General features: G+C 46.9%; 1 protein-coding gene and 1 pseudogene across 4 annotated transcripts in view; both read left to right on the top strand.

Annotated features, from left to right (window-relative positions):
- The window catches only part of GRB2 (growth factor receptor bound protein 2), a 70,410-nt gene extending 61,101 nt beyond the window's left edge, over nucleotides 1-9,309 (top strand). For all 3 annotated transcript variants that reach the window (XM_082443286.1, XM_082443284.1, XM_082443285.1), the window contains 3 exons: nucleotides 3,385-3,507; nucleotides 6,263-6,431; nucleotides 7,190-9,309. In XM_082443286.1, coding sequence (XP_082299412.1) covers nucleotides 3,385-3,507; nucleotides 6,263-6,431; nucleotides 7,190-7,375 — 478 coding nt within the window. In that variant the 3' untranslated portion in view covers nucleotides 7,376-9,309. The remainder of the gene's footprint in view (nucleotides 1-3,384; nucleotides 3,508-6,262; nucleotides 6,432-7,189) is intronic.
- A 5,958-nt stretch (nucleotides 9,310-15,267) lies between these two features.
- LOC309651028 (ATP synthase subunit g, mitochondrial pseudogene) lies at nucleotides 15,268-25,081 on the top strand (annotated as a pseudogene). The gene has a single exon. The product of its transcript is annotated as an ATP synthase subunit g, mitochondrial pseudogene (transcript).
- The last annotated feature ends 1,478 nt before the right edge of the window (nucleotides 25,082-26,559 follow it).

The following is a 26,559-nucleotide window of genomic DNA, read 5'->3' as shown; positions in this document are numbered from 1 at the left end:
CTGGAAAGATTTAGGCTGAGGGCCATAGTTCGCTGACTTCAGCATTAGATCCAGTGATAACAAAATCAACTTAAGTTCCTTTTCATTTTTCCTTTTTTTTGGCGGGGGGGCTGCGTTGGGTCTTCGTTGCTGCGCGCGGGCTTCTTCATTGCGGTGGCTTCTCTTGTTGAGGAGCACGGGCTCTAGGCAAGTGGGCTTCAGTAGCATGTGGGCTCGGTAGTTGCGGTGCATGGGCTCAGTAGTTGGGCGCTCGGGCTCAGTAGTTGTGGCGCACGGGCTTAGTTGCTCCACAGCATGTGGGATCTTCCCAGACAAGGGATCGAACCTGTGGCCCTTGCATTGGCAGGCGGATTCTTAACCTCTGCGCCACCAGGGAAGTCCCCTTTTCATTTTCATATTTCCAGGCTGAAGGGGAATTCAGCAGAACATCAGACTGTAATTTTTATATTAAATAAAATGCCTGTGGCTCTAAATCCTTGTTTTTCTTCAGATTGTTTCAGGTGACGTCGGCATTTCAAATCTGACTGTTGGCAACATAGGAAAGGCCACCTTCCTTGGATAGTTGTAGTTACTGACCTGATTGATGGGTTAGCTTTTTAGGAAGAGTCACTCTCATGCCTGCTCCTCTCTCCCCACTGTAAAGAACTTTGGAATAATAATTGATCAGGAAGCATCCAGGCCCCATGGTGGTGTTCTTCACAGACTCTAGCTGGAAGGCAGGCAGTATTCATCCATCCAAGCTCTGAAAAAGGAAACCATATTGCCAGAAAAGACCATCACCCTGTACCTGTGCAGTGGTGGGCCTCACAGGCCTGTTTCACGTTAACAGGGCTGCCGTGTGACTAGATGTCCATAAGTAGAGGGTCAGTGTTGGTTTCATAGCTGTGGGAGGGTACGGAGTACCAGGCCCCTCCTTCCATCTCCCCAGCCTCCCTTACTTCCCTTTTTTAGTTTTTGTTAGGCAGCAAGAGGGAAGTTTAAAATGGAGTATGACCTAACATAGCATTTGAGCTGACAAATTAAACACAGACTACGAAATGATTGTTGGCATTAGTGTTGCAGCATGAGTTGTATATACTGAGGGTGGATCCAAATGTATGCTTTTCACGTTAAATGCATATGGGTGGTTGCCTATGGGATGTAATAAAGACTTGAATTGGAAATAAGCTGCCTCCTCCCATTAGCTTTCTCCCTTGCTATTTGTATTGTAGTATAAACCCATCTTTTAAAAAATGTTAAGAAGTTTGACCATAGCCATGTAGTTACACGTAAATATCACCATTAAAAGAAGTTAATCAAAGTTATAAACAGTATAAAATGCTAAGGAAGTGTAGGATGGTGGTATTAAATGTTTTAACTGAGAGTGATAGCTGTTTCTCATAGTGTCATATCCCTTATGTTGTGGGACATCCTCTCTCTGGAGAGGGAGGAAGGGGGGGAGGGAGTGTGTGTAGTGAAAATGGGAGCAGGTACAAAAGAAGTCTTTATTTAATAAAATGGTCTCCAACTAATTTCCATTTTTCAGTCTGGGTGCTTATAACAGGGATGTTTTTTACGAAGTAAAAATTCCAGTTAGAGGACTTTGCTTCACCACAGGTTTTTGTTTTTTTGGTTTTTTTCTAGTTGAAAATAAAAATGAGTTAATTTTAAGCTGAGAGCAAGAAAATACTGCCACCATATCTATATATTTGTGCACCATAAGGGAAGGTCCACAAACATACACATCTAACTGCCAACAGTTGCTGCCTCTGGGGAGTTTGAGGGAAGAGTCTTGCTTTTTATTTTTACTTCACGTACAACTAAGCTATTTTAATTTATGTTCATTACTTATACCTTAAAAAAGGAAAATGCCTGCCTGGTAGGAAGATTTGGGGGTGTCTAGGAGGAGAGGCTGTGACTGTTGAGGAACTTCTCGCCACCTCTCGGCCAAGTGGCTACTGAGTGCACGGGCGCTGTAATGTAAACCAGAGAGCACAGATGAGAACAGCAAGGGCGCACGTGACCTCAACACTATGAGCTGTCCTTTCCTAGTGGGAGAGACTTCTGTTGTGTTACTACATGGTTTCTCCTGTGTGGCCTTACTTCCAGGCCCTGGAAGACTTGCCCTCGAGTTCTTTGTAGGCGCAGGAATATAGGCTGTACCAGCTCCTCAGCGGCTTGGCATTACGTTAGTTCAAATGAGAAAGATACAAGGCTGCAGATTTTAGGAATGTTTAAAGGTTACTAATGGCAACTTCTGAATGTATCCTTCCTAGCAGCTCCCATCCGTCTGTTTGAATTTTAGTATAGTGTATTATTTCAGAGACGTCTTGCAGTTGCTTATAAGTAAGATAGATGTATGTTAGATTTATAACTTTAACGGACTCTTTGTATCTTTGTTATCCTAGTTTGCATATTTAATGCATGTTAGTTACCATGTATATGGAGTCTGATGAAGCAAGTAGGTCTTTATTAGTTACAAGTGGCATCGTTGCTTTTTTTAAATAATAACACAGTAAAGACAGGTTTGCAAAGAGAACCTTGTTTTCACAGTCATCTATCCTAATTAGTTGTGGCTTTTCTGTGAGAAGTGAGGTGCCTGTGACTTGAAGCTGTTTCAGAGATGTCTCCTCCTCTTCCTCCTGGTCAGCCCCAGCCCCAGCTGCTCCTACCCTTTTCCATGAATTCACCCACTTTTTCTTGTGACCAAGGTCAATTAGCATTGGGAGCAGAAGAATCTGTAAGTTACTCCAAATGAAAAAGGGAATTTTGCAACTAGCTGCCTCTGCACAGAGTAAAGCATGGCATTTCTAATGGTTCCTGAAAAACAGACTCTGAGCAATGACAGCAGAGAGTGGCCTTGAGAGGAGTGCCAACCACAGCTACTAGCAGAGGCTGCTCCCTCACAGCCTGAACCTCTTCCCTTTGTGCTGTTACAAGAAGTGGCCCTGTCTCCAGCTTCTGGACCTTCCAGCTTTCCTACCCCCATTTCTCTTCTTCCCACTGTAGCAAGGCTGCTGCCTTATCAAGTGGCTGCAGGAAGGGCCTGTGTCACCTTAAATGGTTCATCATGTGCTCAAATCGATAGGCCTGGGCTTTCCCTGCTGCCTTGCTGATGAGTCAGTTGGGGGCCCAGTGAGCTTTGGCCCAGGAGGCCCATTTTTAAGTGTCTTCCTCTATAGAAAGTGGCCCACGATTGTGTCTTTTGAGTCACTGGGGAATGAAGGAGACAGCTGAAGGGAGATGGTCCCCCTCTCAAGGCGTGATGGGGCATGTGGAGACAGGAGGGTAGAGAGGGAGGCCCTTCCTCCAGCGAGGAGTGTTCTGTTACTCACATTTCGGAGGCTGGATATCCCGTTTCTTTGTGGGGAAGCAGATGTTGACTGGCTTGCCTTCCTTCCTTAGGTGGTTTTTTGGCAAAATCCCCAGAGCCAAGGCAGAAGAAATGCTTAGCAAACAGCGGCACGATGGGGCCTTTCTTATCCGAGAGAGCGAGAGTGCTCCTGGGGATTTCTCCCTCTCCGTCAAGTAAGTATTTACTACTTTGATTGCCTGGAATCCTGTCTCCAGCTGATGGAAATTGTGAAGCCAGAGGCCAGGTGTCTGGGTACACATACCAAAGGTGGCAAACTGGGAGAGGTTTAGCCTAAACAGTATTTCATAAATCAGAAAAATTTACATTAAAATCCTAATTTCTGGCTCCTCTTAAAAATGACCTCTAGCAGCACTGGATTTAGATTCCCGTGTGAAAACCGTCTTTAGTTGCTGAGCAGCAGCTGAGCTTCAGAGAGCAAATACTTGCCAGTTTTCCCCAATCCCCACCACTCTGCAGTGCTCTCCACACACACGGCTCTTCCCTCATCCGGGCACCCCTGCCCTCTGTGGGACTCCTACAGCTCTGTGACAGCAACTGATCACCAGGTCAGCTGCCTTGTGCACCTTGACTAGGTGTCTCGCTGAAATCTACCAGTGTCATACTAGGCCTCACACTGACCTAAAAGGTGATCACAGGGGTTTGGGGGTTTTTGCTTTCCGCAGTGGTAAATTTAAATGTGGAATGGAGCTGGTATGCAGGGAATGGGGAAGGCAGGGAGTTATACCACCTTGGGAATCATGGAGAATAGAAATTGGAACTTTGAGGATCCTAAGCTAATCACTTCCCATCCGTGACGTAAGGATTTTGAATCAAATTGTCATTTTTCCATATGTGTTTTGACTCTCTCCATTTCTAGTTAATATATTATCACAGGAAACCCTCCCCTAGGAATCTTACAAATCACTTCATCGTTTATGTAACAAAGAGGTGACTAGGTTAAAAATTCAGATCACTTTAGTATACATTTAAAATGAAGGCTGTAAAACAATTTATTTGCCATTTACAAATGATATAAAGATTTTTCCGTTTCAAAAATCAGCTCAGTATCTTGTTGCATTTTAGGACCAAATGTGCAGTTAAAGTGTGGGTTTCTTTAATGTAGATTTAAATTTAAAATTTTTGTGTTTCTTTTCTCAAGATGTGGGAGGTGGTTTCAGGTGACATTTGCAGTATCTTCCAGATATGTTTCCAGTATAGTTAGGTTTTAGTCCCAACATGAAAAAAATCAAACTGGATCTAATAGTTTTCCTCTTTTAACAATGGCTTTTTTTTTGAAACTTTCTTTTTTAGAGCAGGTTTAGGTTCACAGCAAAATTGAGTGGAAGGTACAGAGAGTTCCCGTGCACCCCTTACTCCCATATGCTTAGAAGCGGTGGCTTTTTGATGTGCTTGATTAAACACCTGCAGATGAGGACCTGGTGGGCTGAGAGCACCTTGAGGTGGAAGAGTCCTTACGCTTCTCATTAACTTGTGTTTCCGCCTCTGTTTTCCTTAACGTTTCGTACTGCCCTGAGCATAAATCGAACAGTGGAGGACAGGGAGTACGAGCAGGTAATCCTTGAATGATGGCCAAAAGCCCCCGGCAGTTCGAGTTCGGTCGTCTGATGACCGTGCGCTGGCTGCCCGCCCGCCTGTGCTCCTGCGCTGGCTGTCGGGAACCTCCCAGACCATTCCGTTTTATCAAATAAAACCTTTAAAGAGTTCATGTATTTATTGCTTTAGAAATAAAATTTGAAACAGATGTCATAACCACCTCTAACAACACAAGCACCTGCACCAGGAGGTTCACGAGTGTGCAGTCTTGAGTTTCAAGGTGTTGAGTCTAATGGAAAAACTGCGGGAGTTAACAGCTCACCGTTAGGGACCCTGTGCCCCTTTCAGAAGCCACCTGCGTTGCACTGTGGGAGTGGGCTCCCATGGGCCCAGAAGTGCCGTTTCAGTATGTCCTGCTTCCTCATAAAGCTTTCTTCCTCACCCACCGGTTTTCCCATGAAATAGTGCTGTTTCTAAGCACTTTGCACTTGTACTCAGTGGCTTCCTTAAAGCTCAGTGCTGCCACCTGCTGGGTTGGTTTTAAGAAGTATTTACGCTTGAATACCAACGACGGGAGGAGAGACTCTTAGTCGTTCATTTAACAGATCTTCATAGAGCGTCTTCTGAGGGCTGGGCGCTGGTGTGGACCTCGAGGACCTGGCAGAGAGCGGGACAGGCAGGGCCTTGTTTGAGCTGATGTTCTAGGCAGACAGCACGACGGTGGTGGGCCCTTCCCACTCAGCCAGGCTCATGCTGTGTTTCTGGGCCATTGTAAAGAGAGCATTTGCCTTTTTTACCAGGTGGTAGAGAAGCCTTTTATGGGGGGTAGCCTCTTATTTATTGTCCCAGCATGTTCTTTGCTTTTGAGATCCTTTCCCCATAAGTAGAACTAAAATCCCTGAGTAGAAAACATGACTTTAAACTCTTCCCAGTTACAGGAAAATTGTTGGAAGTTGTCCAATCCCTCTTTTCCTCACCTTATTTCCTGTCTTATCTTTTGTAGTCTTCAAATGTCACACAAGGTTTCAGTTCTGCTTTTCATTTGGCACAGTGCAGGGCACGTAGAGGCGTGTTCTGTAGGTTAGGACCTTTCTTTTTATTTACAAATGTCTTCAGAATTAGACAGACTGACAGGGTCTCCCTGTCTGGCGAGGATTCTTCCTGTTGTCACTGGTAATTGTCACCCTAATGGAGGGTCTCAGGGTGCTCTCCAGCCAGGAAGTCGAGTTGTGCTGCAGTCCTGGGCACCCAGCCTGTGAGGGGCAGGGCCAGCACAAGTTCTCCGGGACACCTCCGTGCTGGGCAGGTGGCCCCTGGGTAGCCGGGACAGAGCCCTCTGGCCTGTTCTCACGTGTATCCTCTACCCCTCCCCAGGTTTGGAAATGATGTGCAGCACTTCAAGGTGCTCCGAGATGGGGCTGGAAAGTATTTCCTCTGGGTGGTCAAGTTCAATTCTTTGAATGAGCTGGTAGATTATCACAGATCTACATCCGTCTCCAGAAACCAGCAGATATTTCTCCGGGACATAGAGCAGGTGCCACAGGTAAGCCTCGTAAGAGACATTGGGATCATTCTTAGCAATTAAGAATATAGCTCCTTAGGCAAGCAGGTGTTTTTTTAAAAGGTTACTTCTGGACCTTCTATGTTCATTATTAAGTCATGTTAAAGATTTGAAGTTTGAAACAAAAAATAGTTTTGCCTTTTCCAGAGGCTGCTTCTCTGAAGCATTGTGTTGCTAGTTACCTTGTGTCTCTTGGAAGAAGGTCTTTAACACACCCTCAAATACTCTTTGCCTGGAAGTAAACTTTGAGGAAAATCGTACTGTAAGGGAGTGAAGTCCACACTCATTCTTAAAATCCTTCTCACATGTAATGGTTAATACCACCTTATTTTATTCAAGCTTTTACCCTTCTGACTGTATGAAACCTTAAGGATTTTCTAAGTGATAAAGTGACAGGAACTAAACCATTTTCACATCTGGGATTGTAAACAAAACCCCACTGGCTGTTTCCGAAGTTCTTTCCCCTTGAAGCAGTACCTGCTGCTCTCTGCTTGATGCTGGGGTGCAGCCCGCCACCACGGTGGGGACACCCTAGTGGTTTTGAGCACTGGGGAAGACTGCACGACACCCACCTCGAGTAAACTGTAAGAACTGGTGGAGAGGGGAGGAGAAGTGAGGGGTTATTTCAGGAAATGTGAAAAGGCTGGCACACATCAGTTTCCCCATCACCGGTCCGCTTACAAGGGGCTGGCCACGATCAGGGATGCAATGTGTGTTTTCTCCCTGCCCCTCTTCTGCAGCAACCGACGTACGTCCAAGCCCTCTTTGACTTTGATCCCCAAGAGGATGGAGAGCTGGGATTCCGTCGGGGAGACTTTATCCACGTCATGGATAACTCAGATCCCAACTGGTGGAAAGGGGCTTGCCACGGGCAGACCGGCATGTTTCCACGCAATTACGTCACCCCCGTGAACCGGAACGTCTAAGAGTCAAGAGATTATTTAAAGAAAGCGAAAAATTTTAAACACGTACAAAAGAATTAAACCCATGAGCTGCCTCTGTCAGCAGCCTGTGAGGGAGCTCAGAATACCCAGCTGGGTCACCTGGTGACCCTCTCACTTTGGTTGGAACTCTGGGGGGTGGGCGGGGGAGTTGGATATAACAATGCCAAAACTTACCTATAAATTAAGAAAAGAGTTTTTATTACAAATTTTCACCACTGCTCCTATTCCTCCTCCTTTGTCCTTTTTTTCATCCTGTTTCCTCTTCTGTCCATCAGTGCATGACATTTAATGCCACATATAGTCCTAGCTGATGCCAATAATAAAAGAAAAGAAACCACGTGGGCTGATATTTTCTCTATGCAAAATGTCTGTTTTAGTCGGGACGACAGAAAGAAGAACAGCCGCTTCTGTGTCCTGCGTTATATGCACACACACAGGAGCGGGCCGGGAGCGGGCGGCCCTTGCCCTTTAGCTTCTGCCAGAGGAGGGAGGGCAAGTGGGAACCTGCCTGCCAGCCCCCAGCCACCACCAGAATGTTGTGTCAGAGTTGGATGGGAGTGGGGGGGGGGGCGGGGCGTGCCCCTCAGGGCTTCCTGCGAGCCAGGCCCCAAACCTGTGTCTCTCTTCCACGTTGGTTTCCCTTTCAGATGGTGTTCCTGAGCATGTTGTTTTTCTTAGTGCCTTCTGCCTTATTTCAAGGGTTGCTTATGAGTGGTGGTTTTTATTTGTTTTGTTTTAAAAATAAGTTAAAGACAGCCAATTTGTTTCCTACTCTGTGTAAATATTTTTTCCCTCGGGGGAGGGGAGGACAGGGTAGGGAAGAGGAGACGAGTGAGATGAGAGTGTGGGCGTCCTGCCTGTGCACAGCCGGAGTCTTTAAGGTTCAGCTTTAATATTTGTAGCCCCTGGAGGTTAAGGGAGCCGGAGCCCCAGGGCACAGTGGGACGGGGTTACAGCCCTCCCCGCATCTGACTGGATCTGGCTGAAAGGGGGGCCAGGGTCCTTGACCTTGCGGTCTCAGGTGTTGTCTGTCCCCTCCGTAGCCCCAGACGCCCCCAGACACCAGTCTCTGGAGCCAGCAAGTTTCAAATGCAGGAAGGTTTAAACTGTATCAGGTTCTACCGTGTTCCTACACTGGGGTGGGGTGTGCGGGCAGGATGAGCGTTTTCCCTTCATTTTTCTTGCTCTGAAAGCTAGGGGTATCTGTTCAGGGCTTTCACCTTTTGTGTCCCCCACCTGAGCTGCCCAGGTGAGCTTCAGGCCGCATTCAGGAAGCAGCTGGGTGGTTTTTCACGTCTCCGTTCACAGCGGGCTGTGTTCATAGCTGCTCCACCCGACCCCCTGAAAAGGAAGTGTATCCGTGACGCGGTGACAGTTGGAAGGAAGATTGGAACGATAGGAACGCTGAGTCCGTTGCAAAGCTCTTTCTGTCCGTCTCCCGTTGGCTTCTTGTCCCTTGCGGTAATGCGCCTGTGGTCATCCTCTCCCCACCCTTCCCACAACAAAAACGGGGCCACTGGGAGTTGCTGGCGGCCTTTGGCTTCTGAAGCGGTCGGTCGGCGTCTCCCCTGGACTCTGGTTACGGAGCCGGACTCGGCCTGGAGCGGCCGGGGGCCCAGGAGGCGCTGCCCTCCCAGACAGAGCGTCCGCCTCTCATCACCCCTGTCCACTGGCTTCTCCTCTCCTTGCTGATGATGCGAGGAATCTCTGGCATTCTGCACCTGGACCATTTGATTGTTTTATTTTGGAATTGGTGTATATCATGAAGCCTTGCAGAACTAAGTTTTGTGTGTATATATTTAAAAGAAAATCAGTGTTTAAATAAAAGGACCTGTGTACTTAATCCTTTAACTCTGCGGGTAGCATTTGGTAGGTAGTGATTAACTGTGAATAATAAACATACAATGAATTCTTCACTCTGTATCTTTTCTTTTTTTCCCCTCGCCTTAAGGTAAAAAACCTAAAGACTCTGTCAGGGAATCAGGACGCTTGTGTCCTTATTTCCAACTCACCTCGCTCCTTGGGGACCGTGTGGGTCTCACTGGGCCCCTGGAAGAGTGACGCCCACATCACTGCTGACCAGAACCCCTGTGAGCGTGTTCCCAGTGCAGTCCCACACGCCGGACCCACCCTCGGGTTGCGTTGAGGGCACCAGCAGGAGCGCCTGGTGCTTCTGACAGAAGCCACGGGCCGCAGTTTGAAAACCGGTGTAGGCTCAGTGCTTCGCGAGGACTAAGCATGGCTGGCTTGGTCCTTGTCCCCTCCTCCCACCTAAATAAATAAAGGACAGACAGACAGAATGAGCCATGCTGAAGGAGTCTCAGTGTCCCGAGTCGTTACAGCAAACTCACTGGGCCAGCGGGCTGCTTCTGGGCCTGTCACTGGGCCTGTCACTGGGCCCGTCACCACCCACAGCTCTGGCTACAGGAGGCCAAATAAGACTTGTTTAGAGAGAGAACAGAAAAGAAACCAAACCCAAGGAATTTCCACTTACGTTCTTGATCCTGTTCTTACATAGGGCCCCAGCACGCTTCCTCGCTTGTGGCTGCCCTGCTTGGATGAGAGAGTCTCCACTTCTCCCCTTCTCTGCAGCGACCGCGAGAGAGAACTTGACCCAGCGCTGCCCTGCGGGAGGCCACTGGGCTCAGGGTCCACCCAGGCTGGCCGAGCAGAAGCCAGCAGAAGTTTCCAGAAGGGGCCGTTGAAGTGAAAACTTCAGGCAGTGACTGTCAGCCTCCTTGAGGCTTTTTGCCCTGTTTCGACTCACGGCCTCAGAATAGCCTCAGAATCAATGGGAAAATGGCTGCTTTTGCACCACCAGTTTGGTCACAAGTTCCTTGGTGGCTGTGTGCCCCTCCAGCCCTGGGTCTGTCATCTCTGGCGGGGGAGGGCGTCTGGGTGGGAGCGCCTTCGGGGAGACTGCCCCGTGGGATGTAGTGGGGCAGCTCAGCTGCCTTGGACGACTGACAGCTCTGGTGGGTGAGTGGCCTTGCGGCCTGCTTCCTGCGCTCCTCTTCAGAGCAGCCCTCCGACATTCTTCATACTTGGTGACCCGGGAGATTGCAACAGAAGCTCGTCTTCAAGGATGATTGTGGAGGGGCGGTGGTGACAGCTCCTCCCCAGCACTCTGAGGCAGTCTGCCGCGCTGGGGCTGCCCAGGTGGCACATGGAAGGAGAAAGGGGATGGGCACAGTGGTCTGCCTTTCCTAGACACTTGTCCCCTTGACCTGCTTACAGTAGGTGACCTTCAAGTCCGAGCGTATGGCTTTTCCAAAGTGCCTGGGTAACCAGGAACAGTGAGCGAGGAATTGTATTTGTGCGTGCGGGAAATAACTCCTAAGACACTGGATTTACATGTTATGCAAATTCTCCAGGTCGGATCTGAGAGACATAGAAAAATAGATCTGTTTTTCACAGAAGAGCAAGGAGAGGTTGCGTACTCGCAGAATGTGTGTTCCTTTGGAGACTTCTTACACTGGGGCTCGGGTTGTAGGCACCTCCCTCCAACCAAGTCCCGAGGCGGGGGCCAGACGAAGCAGGGCCATGTAGCCACGGAAGGAGCTGGAAGTGGGCAGCCCTGGAGAGTTGGGATTTGGTGTTTTTTTTTTTTTTTTAAGGATAGCTTTACTGAGATACAATTCACTATCATAAAGTCACCCATTTATGTATTTATTTATTTGGCCACAACATGCAGCATGTGGGATCTTAGTTCCCAGACCAGGAATCGAACCTGTGCCCCCTGAGGTGGAAGCTCAGAGTCCTAACCACAGGACCGCCAGGGAAGTCCCACAAGTCACCCATTTAAAGTAGACCATTCAACGGTGTTTAATATTCACAGATTATGTGATCAATTTTAGAACTTTTTCATCACCCCAAAAAGAAACCATGTATCCATTATCAGTTACTTGCCATCTTCCTCCAGCCCCTCCCAGCGCCTGGCCACCACCAGTCTACTTTCTGTCTCTATGGATTTGCCTATTCTGGACTTTTTGCATAAACGAGATTGTAAAGTACGTGGCCTTTTGTGGCGGGCTGCTTTCACTCAGCATCATGTTTCCAAGGCTCATCCCTGGGGTAACACGTACCAGAACGTCATTCCTTCTTACAGCCGAATAGCACTCCCTGGTGTGGAGACACCCTGTCTTCTTTATCCATTCGTACAGTGATGAGCATTGGGGTTGTTTCCGCTCTTTGGCTGCCGTAAACGATGCTGCTGCAGACGCTCACGTGCAAGGTTTTATGAGGACACACCCTGGAGGGTTTGAAGCAGAGGAGCAGACACAGTCCTGTTTGGCTAGAAGAGTGGAGAAAGGGGGCCACGGAAGAGACCCCCTGGTGAGCAGTTGTCCTGCCGAGCGAGGGGGGTGGCAGGGGGAGCGAAGAGAAGCTGGTTGATCTGAGTCACATGTAGGAGGACTGGTTGGCAAGACATGGGGGTCAAGGAAGAGGAGGGGTAGAGATGACCCTCGGATCCTTCTTGAGCAGCAGGGGCCCTGAGGTTGCTGTCGACTGAGACAGGGAGCCCTGGAGGAGGGCGAGCTGGCGTGCGGTGGCGAGGGAGGGTGGACCAGTTGCCTTTGGTGTCTGTGGCAAACGTCTGGAGCAGCAGAATGTGTTCACCTGGAGCTCAGGAGACAAATCTGAGCAGGGGATCAGGGTTGTGGGTGTGGAGGTGGTCCTGAAGCCCCCGCCCTGGGTGAGCCCTCACCCGCTCTCGGCAAAAGAGGGAAGAGGGCAGAATTCGGGGCCGGGCCCTGGGGACTGGACGAGGAAGAGGCCAGAGAGGCAGGGGGCAAACCAGGGCTGCACGGTGCGGGGGCAGCTGGGCGTCCAGGAAACGGCCCCTGTGGCCATACTCCCCCAGGCCCCTCGACCTCCACCCTGTCTCTTTCCCTGCAGGTCCCGATTGTCCCCAGACTGCCCAGCACGTCTTCCCTCTTCTGCTGAGAGACCTTCCCCCGCTGCCAGGTTGTTGAGAGGACAAAGTGCATACTCCTGGCCCGTAGGTATGCTGCGAGGTCAGAGACAGAGTGAGCTTGGAGTCATGAGACCCAGGGCTTTATTCCAGGCTGCGTGGCCTTGGGCAAGGCCCTTAACCTCTGATCCCTTCATTCATATGTTTTCAAACAAGCCCATGTTGGGACTTCCCTGGTGGCGCAGTGGTTAAGAATCTGCCCGCCAATGCAGGGGACACGGGTTCGATCCCTGGTCCAGGAAGATCCCACATGCCTCGGAGCAACTAAGCCCGTGTGCCACAACCACTGAGCCTGCGCTCTAGAGCCCGCGAGCCACAACTACTGAGCCAGTGAGCCACAACTACTGAAGCCCGCATGCCTAGAGCCCGTGCTCTGCAACAAGAGAAGCCACCACAATGAGAAGCCTGCGCACCACAACGAAGAGTAGACCCCGCTCGCCGCAACTAGAGAAAAGCCCGCGTGCAGCAATGAAGACCCAACGCAGCCAAAAATAAATTAATTAATTAATTTAAAAAAAAACAAGCCCATGTCACCGGGTTGGCCTGAGGATCCAGCGGGACTGCATCTGTAGATGTCTTACAAACTAGCGTGATGGGACCGGTACTGATTATGATCTTGGCATTCAAGGCCTTTTACAGTCTGAACCTGGACCAATCCTCCAACGCTTTGGCCTCCAGCCCTTCTGAGGGTCCCTGGCTTTCACCAGCATCCACCGTTCTCTCTGATCTGAGGCCAATCTGCTCAATTTCCTGACCCGCTCCCCGTGAACGCTGGTTCCGCCGCAGTCTCCAAACCCCGAACACAGGACCACTCCTTGACCCATCCTGTGAGCCCACCCTCCTGCCTCCATCAAGCCCGGTGCCCTGCTTCCATGACCCGCTTGCCGGTGGTGGTCGATCTCATCTGCAGCCGGGAGCCGTGGGGCCACGCTGAGGACTCCAGACTCTGGGGTGGCCTTGGACGGGTCGCTTTGAGAGTTAGTAACCAGGTCGGTAACCTTAAACAAGTTACCTTTCTAAGCCTCCGGTCAAGAAACTTAGGTCGATAAGCCACCTGAGGATTGCACAGGATAACGTGGGTTAATCAGTGCTATAGCTCCCACACCTGGTAATTCATTCGGAGTCCAGCCCACTCCTGGTCAGCCCTGTGCCCACCCGCGACTCTTGTTCTTGTTGAGGGCGAGGGAATTCATCCAATATTTTCATTTATTTAATTTAAATCTTTGATCTGTTTGAAGGCTGTCCTGGTGATCAGTAAGAGCTTGGATCCATCTCTCTTTGTTTCCAGATGGCTGCCCAGTTGCTCAGATAGTATTTATTAAAAGATCCATTGTCAGGGACTTCCCTGGAGGTCCAACGGTTAAGACTCAGCGCCTCCGCTGCAGTGGGCGTGGGTTCGATCCCTGTTCGGGAAATCCCGCATGCCACGCATGTGGTACAGCCAAACAAAAAAAAATTATCCATTGTCAGCTCTTAGATCTGAGAGGATGCATTTTGTACACTGAGTTTCGGTATGGTGGGGTCCTGTTTCTCCGCTTTACGTCCATGGGCCTGTGCTAGGCATCCGGGGGTGCTTCCTGAGACTTCACAGCAGGTTAGGACATCTGATGGGGCTATTCCTCCCCCATCGCTCTCCCTTCTCGACTTGTCCTGGCTCTTCTTGCTTGTTTATGTTTTCAACGTAAACTTTAGAATCAGCTTGTCTAGTTCCAGAAAAAAAAATGGCCTCTGGGTGTTTTTATTTGGATCATGTTAGATTTATAAGCTACCTTCGGAAGAATTGGTATTTTTTTTAAACTAATTAATTTATTTATAAATTTTGGCTGCATTGGGTCTTCATTTCCGCATGCAGGCTTTCTCTAGTTGGGGCGAGCAGGGGCTGCTCCTCGTTGCGGTGCGCAGGCTTCTCATTACGGTGGCTTCTCTTTTTGTGGAGCACGGGCTCTAGGCACACGGGCTTCAGTAGTTGTGGCACGTGGGCTCAGTAGTTGTGGCTCGTGGGCTCTAGAGCGCAGGCTCAGTAGTTGTGGTGCACGGGCTTAGTTGCTCCGCGACATGTGGGATCTTCCCAGACCAGGGCTAGAACCTGTGTCCCCTGCATTGGCAGGCGGATTCCCAACCACTGTGCCACCAGGGAAGCCCCGGATTGGCATCTTTATGACACTGAGCCTTCCTATCCAAGACAACAAACAGTATGTCTCTCCATTCTCTCTGGGAATGTTTCAAAGTTTTCCTCCTGGAGGTTTTGCACGTTTCATGTCATGTTTATTCCAGGATATTTTATCTGTTTCGTTGATATTTTATTTTTTTTTACTGTCGTTTTTATTTATGTTTAATTAATTAATTATTTACTGGCTGCACTGCGAGGCTTGCAGGACCTCAGTTCCCCGACAAGGGATTGAACTCAGGCCTCCACAGTGAAAGCGCTGAATCCTAACCACTAGGCCACCAGGAAAGTCCCGTCTCTTGTTGGTATTTTAAATCAGGCCATCTCTTCTATCTTATCATCTCACTGGTGTTTGCCTATAGATGGGAAGGTATAGATTTCTCTATGTAAATGTTGATCTCACTTCCCTACTGAATTGTATTATTGGATTATTTGAAGCGGTTTGGCAGTTGATCTTACAGACAAAACTGTGTCTAAATCTTACATTTAAACTCCTCGACCAGGCAAGCTCCAAGAAGGTTCTTCCACTGCTTCCGGGGCTCCCTGCGGTGGACCCAAGCAGACAAAATTAGTTTAATGAGCAAATACTGAGGCTAAGAGATGGAGGTGCTGTCTTAGATGAAATGCTTCACAACTCCTATAATGGAATCTGTTTAAATCTGTTCAAAAATCTTATTTGAACACAATTCAAAATATTTTGATCTGAATAAAGGATCTAAGTCCTTTTACAAACACTTTCTGACCATGAAGTTTCTCTCTCAAACAATTTTGTAGCCTAAGAAAAGTAACCCATGGGGAGAGGTTACGTTTCTCAGAACAAAATGTCACACCTGTCAGGGTGGCTATTAAAACAACAACAACAACAACAAAAGGCAGGACTTCCCTGGTGGCGCAGTGGTTAAGAACCCGCCTGCCAATGCAGGGGACACAGGTTCGATCCCTGGCCCGGAAAGATCCCACATGCCGCGGAGCAACTAAGCCCGTACGCCACAACTACTGAGCCTGCGCTCTAGAGCCCGCGTGCCACAACTACTGAACCCGCGTGCCACAACTACTAAAGCCCGCGCACCTAGAGCCCGAGCTCTGCAGCAACAGAAGCCACTGCAATGAGAAGCCTGCACACCGCAACAAAGACCCAACCCAGCCACGAATAAATAAATTAAATAGAAATAAATTTTAAAAATAAAAACAGCTTAAAGAAGTAAAAAAGACAAAAAGCAACAAGTGTTGGTGAGGATGTGGAGAAAAGGGAACCTCTGTGCACTGTTGGTGGGAATATAAATTGGTGCAGCCACTGTGGGAAACAGTACGTAGGTTCCTCAAGAAATTAAAAATAGCCTTCCTGGTGGTGATATTCAGCCGGCCAGTCAGGGCGATGGACTTTCCGTCCTAGAACCATGGCCCAGTTTGTCCGTAACCTTGCAGAGAAGGTCCCGGCACTGGTCAACGCTGCTGTGACTTTCTCAAAGCCTTGATTGGCCACATTTTGGCACTATGCCTAGGTTGAGCTGGTTCCTCCAACCTTGCTGGGTTCCCTACAGCTATTCAGAGCTTGAAAAAACATTGTCAATAGTGCTCAAACTGGTAGCTTCCAACAGCTCACAATTAAGGAAGCTCTGCTCAATGGTTTGGTGGCCACTGAGGTGTGTGGTGGTGGTTTTATGTTGGCAAGATCATAGACAAGCGTGGCATCATTGGCTATGATGTTTGAAGACCAATCTTTAACATGTGATTATATCTGTTTTATTATTTGGGTGTTCTTGGACCATGTGTGAGCAGACTGGTATTTGAATAAAATGAGACAGTGTGTCAAAAAAAACATTAAAAGTAGAACAACCCTATGATCCAGCCGTCCCACTTCAGGGTATTTATTCAAAATAACTGAAATCAGGATCTCGAAGAGATATTAACATTCCTATGTTTATTGCAGCACTATTCACAATAGCCAAGATGTACAAACAACCCAAATGTCCATCAACAGATGAATGGATAAAGAAGATAGGATACACAAACACACACAGGAAGACTGTTCAGCCTTAAAAAGAAGGAAATTCTGCAACATGCAACAGCATGGATTAACATTGAGGACATTATGCTTTAGTGAAATAAGCCAGTTCCGGAAGGATGATTCCACTTATATGAGTTACCTAAAGTAGTCAAATGCATAGAATCAAAGAATGGAATGGTGGTCGCCAGGGGCTGGGGGAGGGGGAAATGAGGAGTTATTGATCAACAGGCAGAAGATTTCAGTTCAGCAAGATGAGTAAGTCCTAAAGGTCTGCTTAGTACATTTTATGTGTATAATGTATACATAAAAACTTCAGAGGGTAGCTCTCATGCTGTGTTCTTCTTTTTAATTTATTTTATTATTTTTTTAATTAATTAATTAATTTTTGGCTGTGTTGGGTCTTCGTTGCTGCGTGCGGGCTTTCTCTAGTTGCTTTCTCTACTCTTCATTATGGTGTGCGGGCTTCTCATTGCGGTGGCTTCTCTTGTTGCGGGCATGGGCTCTAGGCTGGTGGGCTTCAGTAGTTGTGGCATGCGGGCTCAGTAGTTGTGGCTTGCAGGCTCAGTAGTTGTGGCACACAGGCTTAGTTGCTCCACGGCATGTGGGATCTTCCCGGACCAGGGCTCGAACCTGTGTCCCCTGCATTTGCAGGCGGATTCCCAACCACTGTGCCACCAGGGAAGTCCCCTCGTGCTGTGTTCTTACCACAATAAAATTTTAAAAATTAAAAAGATATAAAGAAAGCTCATTGGCTATAATAGCTGGTTCTGGAACCTCATGGAAGAAGGAAAGTGGGAAATAGCCATGTGAAGGAAAAAAAATATTCTTTGCAAAGCTCCGCAAGAATTCTAATGCATGAGGAGCCCTGCTCTGGCCCATCCTCCTCCTTTGATGGGACAGATGGGGGAACGGGTGCCCAGAAGCAGTAATGAGGGTCTTGCCCAAGCCCTTAGAGCCTCACCTCTCTTGTGAACGGTCACCCTGTTTTCAGCTCTGGTGAGGACCAGACCAGCAAGGACCAGACCAGGGGTGCCTTCTTGCGCTCCATCTGCACCCCTCACCCTAAGACTTAAAAATGAGGAGGAAAATGGATATTTTAAGTTACTAATTGTTTTCCCTCCCAACCCTTGTTTCCTTTCCTGGCCTGACGAGCTGGTCTGAACAGAAGAAAAAGATGGTTGAACATCCTCCCTCCCCTTCCACCTTGTGCTCTTAGACTCCCAAGGGAGCTGGAAGCAGTGGGAAGCGCTCTGAAGTCTGTCTCAGTCAGCTCGGGCTGCTGTAACAAAACACCACATCTTGGGGAGTCCAAGATCATGGTGCCAGTGGATTTGGTTCTTGGTGAAGACTCCCTTCCTGGCTTGATGGCTTGAGATGGCTGCCTTGTGTCCTCACAAGGGGAGAGAGAAAGTGAGACAGAGACAGAGACAGAGACAGAGAGTGCTCTGGTAATAGAGGTGCTAATCCACCATGAGGACCCCACCCTCATGACCTCATCTAAACCTGCTTACCGCCCAAAGGCCCCACCTCCTAATACTCTCACCTTGGGGGTTAGGGCTTCAACATGTGAATTTGGGGGGACTCCAACATATGAATTTGGGGGGGACTCCAACATATGAATTTGGGGGGATGCCAACATATGAATTTGGGGGAACACCAACATTCAGTCCAGGAAAAAGTTTGTAGTCCTAGCTCCACACCCTAGTAGTTGTGTAACTTTGGACAAATTACCCAACGCCTCTGAGCTTGTTTCCTTATCCATATGATGGCATACATTGTCTGCCTCCTAGGGTTTTGGGGAGAAGTGACTCATATATAAAATATCAAGCACAATGCGAGAAGTTTGGTTCACGCTCAATACATGTTTCTCTTCATCTGTCCATCTGTGGCGGAGAGGCTGTCTGCCATCTTCCCGTCTTCCTCTTTCTTCTTCTATATGAGTGGAATGCTCAGTGTTTAGCCTGTACCTGCCTATGCAGAGTAAATACCTTTTGTCTCAGCCACTCAAGCATTTAGGTGTGGCCCCGTGACTAAGTTCTGACCAATAGGATCCAAGTAAAAGGCTCTGGTGGCAGTTCCAGGCAAACCCCCCAGGACCCCTTCCACCTTCCATTCATCCTCCATCCTCTGGCTGGATTCCACCTGCTGACTCGGGTCAAACAGTGAGGACCACACCCGAGGAAGGTGGCATGGTGAACTGGGAAGAGTCCATGCCCCTGGGAGGTTTGTGGAGACAGCTGCCAATCCAGACCTGGACAGGACTTTGATGAATTTAAGGCACAATTACTGTGGGGCTCTGTCACTTTCCCGGAAGCTAAATCTTACCCTGATACCCCATCGTTCATGCCTGTCTACCAAGTGGCCAGTCCCCACATTTCCTGACATCTCTTTTTCTCCAGAATTCAAGGAACCTCAGAAGCAGGTGTATCCCACCCCAAAGGTGAGCAAAGAAAGGCATCCAAAGATGCCCCCACCGTCTTCTCTGTTCAACTCTCCCACATGTATAATTCTCCTCCACATTTCCCTGTCTATAAATACCTTCAGGTGGTGAAGGTAGACGTGGGAGAGGGAGGTCATTGCACTCTGAACCAGAGTAGGGTCCTGTTTCTTCCATCCCTGCTCTCCACATCGTCTACTGAACATTTTGAACATGGACTTGTGCCACGTGCTGAAGACAAAGAGATGAATAAGAAAGTTATCAAACACCAATCTCCACTCAAGACCTGCGAAGGATACTGAGCAATGATCTATCCCAGGACAGGGATGGGGACAAGGTGAGGCGAGAGGGACCACAGACTTGGACGGGTCGGGAAAGGCTTCAGAGAGACGCTGGGGGAAAGAAGGGAAAATTGTATATGCCAAAGCACATGGCATCAAAAAATAAAAAATAACAAGTATTGACGAGGACGTATAGACATTGGAACCCTAATGGCTTGCTGGTGCAAACGTAAAATTGCTGTGGAAACTGGTCTGTTTAGCTCAAAAAGCTAAAAACATAGAATTACTGTATGATCCAACAATTCCACTCCTAGTCATGTACCCAAAAGAACTGAAAATAGAGGTTCAAGCTGATACTTGTATACTAGTGTTCATTGCAAAGCCATTGCATTGGCTATTCACAGTAGCCAAACGGTGGAAACAACCCAACTGTCCATCAAGAGATGAATGGATAAACAAAATGTGGTTTATACACGCAAATGGAATATTAGTCAGCCATGTAAAAGAAGGAAGTTCTGATCGATGCTACGATGTGAATGAACCTTGAAAACATTATGCTGAGTGAAATAAACTAGACCCAAGAGGATGAATATTGTATGGTTCCACTTATATGAAGTATCTAGAATAGGTATATCATAGAGACAGAAAGTAGATTAGAGGGGCCAGGAGGAGGAGGGAATGGGGAGTTATTCCTTAATGGGTACAGAGTTTCTGTTTTGGAGTGATGGAAAAGTTTTAGAAATAGATAGTGGTGATAGTGGTGATTGGACACCATTGTAAATGGAATTGATGCCACTAAATTGTACACTTAAAAATGAAATGGGCGATTGGGATTGACATGTATACACTAATGTGGATGAAATTGATGACTAATAAGAACCTGCTGCAAAAAAAGTAAAATAAAATTTAAAAATTAAAAAAAAAAAAGTTGAATTGGGGACTTCCCTGGCGGTCCAGTGGTTAGGATTCCGCGCTTCCACTGCAGGGGGCACAGGTTTGTTCCCTGGTCGGGGAAACTAAGATCCCGCATGTCGCACAACACGGCCCAAAAAAAAAAAAAAAAAAATCGTTGAATTGGCAAATTTTATATTATACACACACACAGCACAGCACACGGGTTCCTGCAGGTTGAATTCTAGAGCAAACATGACCACAGGACCAAGGGGCAATGGCATTTTAGGGGAATGGCTGCCACTGAAACCACAGGGCCTGGGGTGCGGAGTGCAGGAGCACGTGGATTTTCTCTCATAAGGTCAGTGCTGTTCTGGTTTCCATCTTACCACCTTATCTTCTTCCACTCCACACACTGGGTGACTTGATGCTGCAGTCAGAGGATTGGATGAATAGAGCAAGACGTAGCACAGCAAAAGACATGGATGTTTTTGAGACATCCATGTCGTGGTATGTTTCAGGAGTTCTTTCCTTATTGTCACTGAATAGTAGTCCATTGTGTAGATATCCTACATCATATAGTGCTCTGTTGATGGACATCTAAACCATCAATATTTCCAGTTTTGGCTGCAATGAACATTTTTATACAAATTTTTTGGTAAACATGTTTTCATTTCTCTTGAATAAACACCTAGAAGTGAAATTGTTGGGTCATAGGTGTATAGGAGTTTAAGTTAATAAGAAACTGCCTGGCCTTTTCCCACGTGTTTGTGCCATTTTACACTCCTACCGGCAATGTCTTGAGATTTCCAGTTGCTCCACAGCTCTGCTAAAATTTGGTGTTGTCAGTCTTTTTAATTTTAACCATTCTGGTGGGTGGGTGGTGGTATCTCATCGTGGTTTTAATTTGCACTTCCTTTGACTAATGATGTTGAATGCTTTTTCAATTGCTTATTGCCCATTTGTATCTTTCTTTGTGAAATGTCTGTCCAAATCTCTTACCTAATTTGTTTATTGGGTTGTTCATCTTTTTTTATCTTTAAATTTATTTATTTTGTTTATTTTTATTTTTGGCTGTGTTGGGTCTTCGTTGATGCACACGGGCTTTCTCTAGTTGCAGCGAGCGGGGGCTACTCTTCGTTGCACTTTGCAGGCTTCTCATTGTGGTGGCTTCTTGTTGCGGAGCACGGGCTCTAGGCACGTGGGCTTCAGTAGCTGTGGCACACGGGCTCAGTAGTTGTGGCTCACAGGCTCTAGAGCACAGGCTCAGTAGTTGCAGCACATGGGCTTAGTTGCTCTGTGACATGTGGGATCTTCCCCGACCAGGGCTCGAACCCGTGTCCCCTGCGTTGGCAGGAGGATTCTCAACCACTGCGCCACCAGGGAAGCCCAGGGTTGTTCATCTTTTTATTATCAACTTTACGTTCAGATTTGAGGTTCCCAGAAGTAGTCACCCCTGAGTCTGGTGGGATGAGAAGTTGTGGAGGAAGAAGACGTGATCTGTGGTTGGCATGGGGCCTTCATGTTAGAGCTGCATCCTTATGTGCATTTGATGGTGAGTGAAGACCGGCTTCGTACAGACACAGCAGGAAATACCTTCTCAAGGAAGCTCAGAAATGCGTGATAGGTGAGGGATTGTGAACCACAAAGGTGGATGATCTGGTCAGAGAGAATCAAATGCTGAAAACCAGGAAGCCGGAAGCCTGGAGAATCCTCCAGCAAACTTGGAGACCTTTCTCTTTGGGCTGACATTGACACTCCGTATAGCTTCTTGACATTTGGCTCTACTGAGAAGAACAAAAGAAGAAAATTGAAATGCATAAGAAATCAGCTCTTGAAAGTTACTGGACAGTGAATCCTCTTTCTTTTTTGTTTTTTTTTCTCTTGGTTAGTTTACTGGTGTTTGAGTCATTTGCTGAGTGAATCTGAAAGGACAAAAAAAGGAACTGGATCAGAGTTTTCTCTATCTTTGGCCCCTGCAGTCTGTCAGAACTTCTTCTAGAATCCACCAACAGTTGTTGGTTTTTCATGATTTTCTCAAACTTGTAGTCCTACAGTTTAAAAAATAAATAAGTAAACAGATAATGAAAACTTACATCCACACAAAAACCTACACACACATATTTATAGCAGCTTTATTCATAATTGCTAAAATATGGGAGCAACCAAGATGCCCTTCAATAGGTGAACGGATAAACAAGCTGTGTGACACATCCAGACAGTGGACCACTATTCAGCGCTAAGAGGAAGAGAGCTATCGAGATATGGAAGAAACTTGGATACGTATTACTAAGTGAAAGGAAGTCAGCTCCAAGAGGGAAGAAATTCTGATTTGTTCATTGCTATATCCTCAGCTCTAGCCATGCAGACCCTCAATAAATATTTGATGGTGGTGGGGGGAAAGATGGGAAAGCATCCCTTCCTCTCATCCGGAGTCATCAGAAGGGAGAAAGAAACAAGGGCCACTTAGGATGATCAGCTAAGATGTGTATCCCCAATTCAGTGTCTCCCCAAATGTGGGCCATCAGTCAAAATGTTTATTCCCAGGCCATGTGCCACATCTGCTTGATCAGGACAAGTGTAATCCCCGGAGAGGGTAATCTGCATTTTTAATTAAGCATCCCAGATGATGCTTCTATCAGCTGAAGTTAAGAACCCTTGAGATGCTTACTAAAAATGCAGATTTTTTTTAGACCTGTGGAGGGACAGAGGCAGCAAGGCTTGCTTGCACACCCTGTTGTCCAACCCCTTAATCTTTGTAGATGGAGAAACTGCAGCCCAGAGAAAAGAATGCCTTGCCAAAGAGCCACGGCAAGTCACCTCCCTGCTCTCAGGCCTCTTTTGGATGGCATGGCCAACCAGCCACTCAGGCAGTAAGAGATTCTTTCTCCTCTGATGGGAAGGATCGTCTGCTTAGACAGCTGATAAATGCCAACTCGGTCAAGCCCAAGGAGGTGTTTACTCCCTCCAAGGAGGTGGGGGAAGTCCAAAGGAACTTTTCATAGTCTATTTGGGGTAAATGTTGATGAGGTCACAGAAGGATTCACTTCCCCAAGCTGACGGGAACCATTATTTTCCGGTTTCTCTTTTCACATGATTTGATTTATTTAGTATATTTAACTTAATATGAAATGACCAGATTTCCAATATGCAAAAACTAGAACCAGGGTGTAAGCACAAGAAAACTGGCACCTGCCACTAATCTCACCTCAGCTCGACCACCAATTTGCCATCTGACCTTGGAAGACCTTCAGTGCATCGCCTAGCCCCTTTGGGCCCTGGACCCTGGCTATGAGTCTTTTTAGTTCTGATGGTCTGTGGTTCCCTGAGTCTAACTCATTCTACAATTAGCCTGTAACCAAAAGTCCTGCTGGCTTATCTGTCGAATGACCATTGGGAAGCCTATTCTAAAATGTGGGCTTGCTCTAGTCCAGGAGAACAAAGTAGAACCAAAGATCTCAATAGCCAAAGAGCTCATCTGGAGAGAAGTTAGTGATCACTCCACAAAACTGCTGGAAAATGAAGATATAACCCAGAGGCTGGGGTTTCATGGGGAAATAAAGCAATCTCTAAGCAAGGAGACAGAGGAAGTGAGTAATGACAAAGATGACCCTGAGGACACAGTGGGGGACATTTTCAAGAACAGGAAGTCAGATTTCTGTACCAGGTTCTGCCTACTGTGGGCCACCTTAATATTTTATCCCCATGTGGACAGTACTGTAGCACTAATGTTGAGTGGAAAAAGAAGTGAAAATTTTGTGTACCTATGAACAACTGATTTTCAGCAAAGGTGCAAAAGCCAATTCAGTGGGAAAAAAATAGGCTTTTCAGCAGAAACAGTGTTGCAGGTGTTGGAACAATTAAATATCCAAATGAAGGAGGAGGAGGAGGGAGAGGAGTTGGGAGGAGGAGGAGATCATTCCATATCACACACTGTACACCAAAATTAACCCCAAATGCGTCAGAGACCTAGATGTAAAACCTAAAACTCTAAAGTTTCTATTGGAGGCCTTCCCTGGTGGCCCAGTGGTTAAGAATCCGCCTGCCAATGCAGGGGACACGGGTTCAAGCCCTGGTCCAGGAAGATCCCACATGCCGCAGAGCAACTAAGCCCGTGAGCCACAGCTACTGAGCCTGTGTTCTAGAGCCCTCGAGCCACAACTACTGAGCCCACGTGCCACAAACTCTGAAGCCTACGTGCCTAGAGCCCATGCTCCACAGAAAGAGAAGCCAACGCAATGAGAAGCCCGTGCACCGCAACAAAGAGTAGCCCCCGCTCACCGCAACTAGAGAAAAGCCCGCACGCAGCAGCAAAGACCCAACACAGCCAAAAATAAATACATACATAAATTTATTTTTTTTAATTTCTATTGGAAAATATAGAAGAAAAGTTCAAATCCTTTGGATAGGCAAGGAATTCTTAGGTATGATACCAAAAACATGATCCATGAAAGGAAAAAAAAATCAATAAATTGGACTTCATTAAAATTAAGAACTTCTGGGGAATTCCTTGGTGGTCCAGTGGTTAGGACTTGGCACTTTCACTGCCAGGACCCAGGTTTGATCCCTGGTCGGGGAACTAAGATCCCACAAGCTGCGCAGCACAGCCAAAAAAAACCCTTCTGCTCTTCGAAAGACCCCAAATGTAATGATAGGGGACTTACATCCAGAAAATATAAAGAACCCTCAAAACTCAATAATAAGAAACAAAACAATCCAGTTAAAAATGGGCAAGGGACTTCTCTGGTAGTCCAGTGGGTAAGACTCTGTGCTCCCAATGCAGGGTGCCTGGGTTCGATCCCTGGTCGGGGAACTAAATCCTGTGTGCATGCCTCAACTAAGAAGAAGTCCAGTGTCGCAACTGAAAGTCCGCATGCCGCAACTATAGATCCCGCATGCTGCCACTAAGACCTGGCACAGCCAAAATAAATAAATCAATCAATATTAAAAATGGGCAAAATATTTGAACAGATACTTCACTGAGAAGATATATGGATAGCAAGCACTTGAAAAGATACTCAACGTTAGTCATCAAGGACATGCAAGTTAAAACCATAATGGGATACCACTATATATTTATTAAAATGGCTAAATTTATTAAAAATTACCTTACCAAGGATGTGGAGGAACTAGAACGGTCATACTGCTGGTGGGGAAGTAAAGTAATACAACCACTCTGGAAAACAGTTTGGCAGTATCTTAAAAAGTTAAATGTACACTGACTATATGCTCCAGATATTCCACTCCTAGGTCTGTACCCAAGAGAAATTAACACAGATGTCTGTACAAAGACTTATATATGAATATTTGTAGTGAAACTGCACTCCTTTGGATGGAACTCAAACCCAGTCACACCTCAGATTGGGACTTCAATCCACAATCCCTGACTTAGGAGTGGACTTGAACCCACTGTCTTTTTTTTAATATGAATTTATTTATTTATTTATTTATTTATTTATTTATTTATTTATTTATTTATTTATTTATGGCTGCTTTGGGTCTTCATTGCTGCGTGCAGGCTTTCTCTAGTTGCGGCACCACCAGGGAAGTCCCGAACCCACTGTCTTTTAATTGAAACTGCACACCTGGTCTCAGGACTTACTGAAGCTCAGGCTCTTTTGTCTCAGTGCAGAAAGAATCTAGCGAGAGGCGAGAGGTGAAGTGGCAGGCAAAGAGTGAGTTTATTAGCATAGGATGCTTGTGAGAGATACAAGCAGGCAGACAAGGGAGCACAGCCCCCAGAACAAACTGGGCTACATTTTTATAATCAAAGAAAAAGTGGGGAGGGGAGAAGACCAACTTCTTCCTCATTTTGGGGTACATCATTAGTTCCTCCTTTAACCCTATATGGTCTAACCAGGACTGTCATGGCTCTATTGAAATCATATGTATATTAGCAAAAGGGTGGTGACATATACTAAAATATGGTAATTCATCTCAGGTTTTGGTATCATGTCCTCTTTCACCTAGTTTCTTTCCCCTTTCTCCTCTATTTTTGTCTTGACTATATGCAGAAATGCTACTCTTCAAGGACCGTTAATTCTCTGACTTCATGTAACAAGATGTAGACCCCATATCTATTGTCTTGTGTTTTAACTATCAGGACTTGTGGCTTGAGTGTGCCTGGGGCTTGAATGCGCCTGGTCTTCCTTCGAGGTAGAGTAGATTGTTGCTAGGTTGCTGGATTCTTTTCTTGAGTAGTTATTAGCTTACAACAGTCTCCCAAACTCCCTTAAAATTCCCTTTCTGTCTTTAATCCCCTAGTGGGATTTCTAAAATAAGTATTTAATTATCCTACTCTATCCCTATCAATAGCAGCTTTATTTATAAAAGCCAAAAACTGGAAGCAGCCCAAATGTCCATCAACAGGTGAATAGATTAAAAAATTATTGTATATCTGTACAATA

The sequence above is a fragment of the Balaenoptera physalus genome (genome assembly GCF_965194825.1).
Source record: "Balaenoptera physalus genome assembly, chromosome: 20".
Taxonomy (NCBI): Eukaryota; Metazoa; Chordata; class Mammalia; order Artiodactyla; family Balaenopteridae; genus Balaenoptera; species Balaenoptera physalus.
This window is presented reverse-complemented; position numbering and strand designations above follow the sequence as displayed.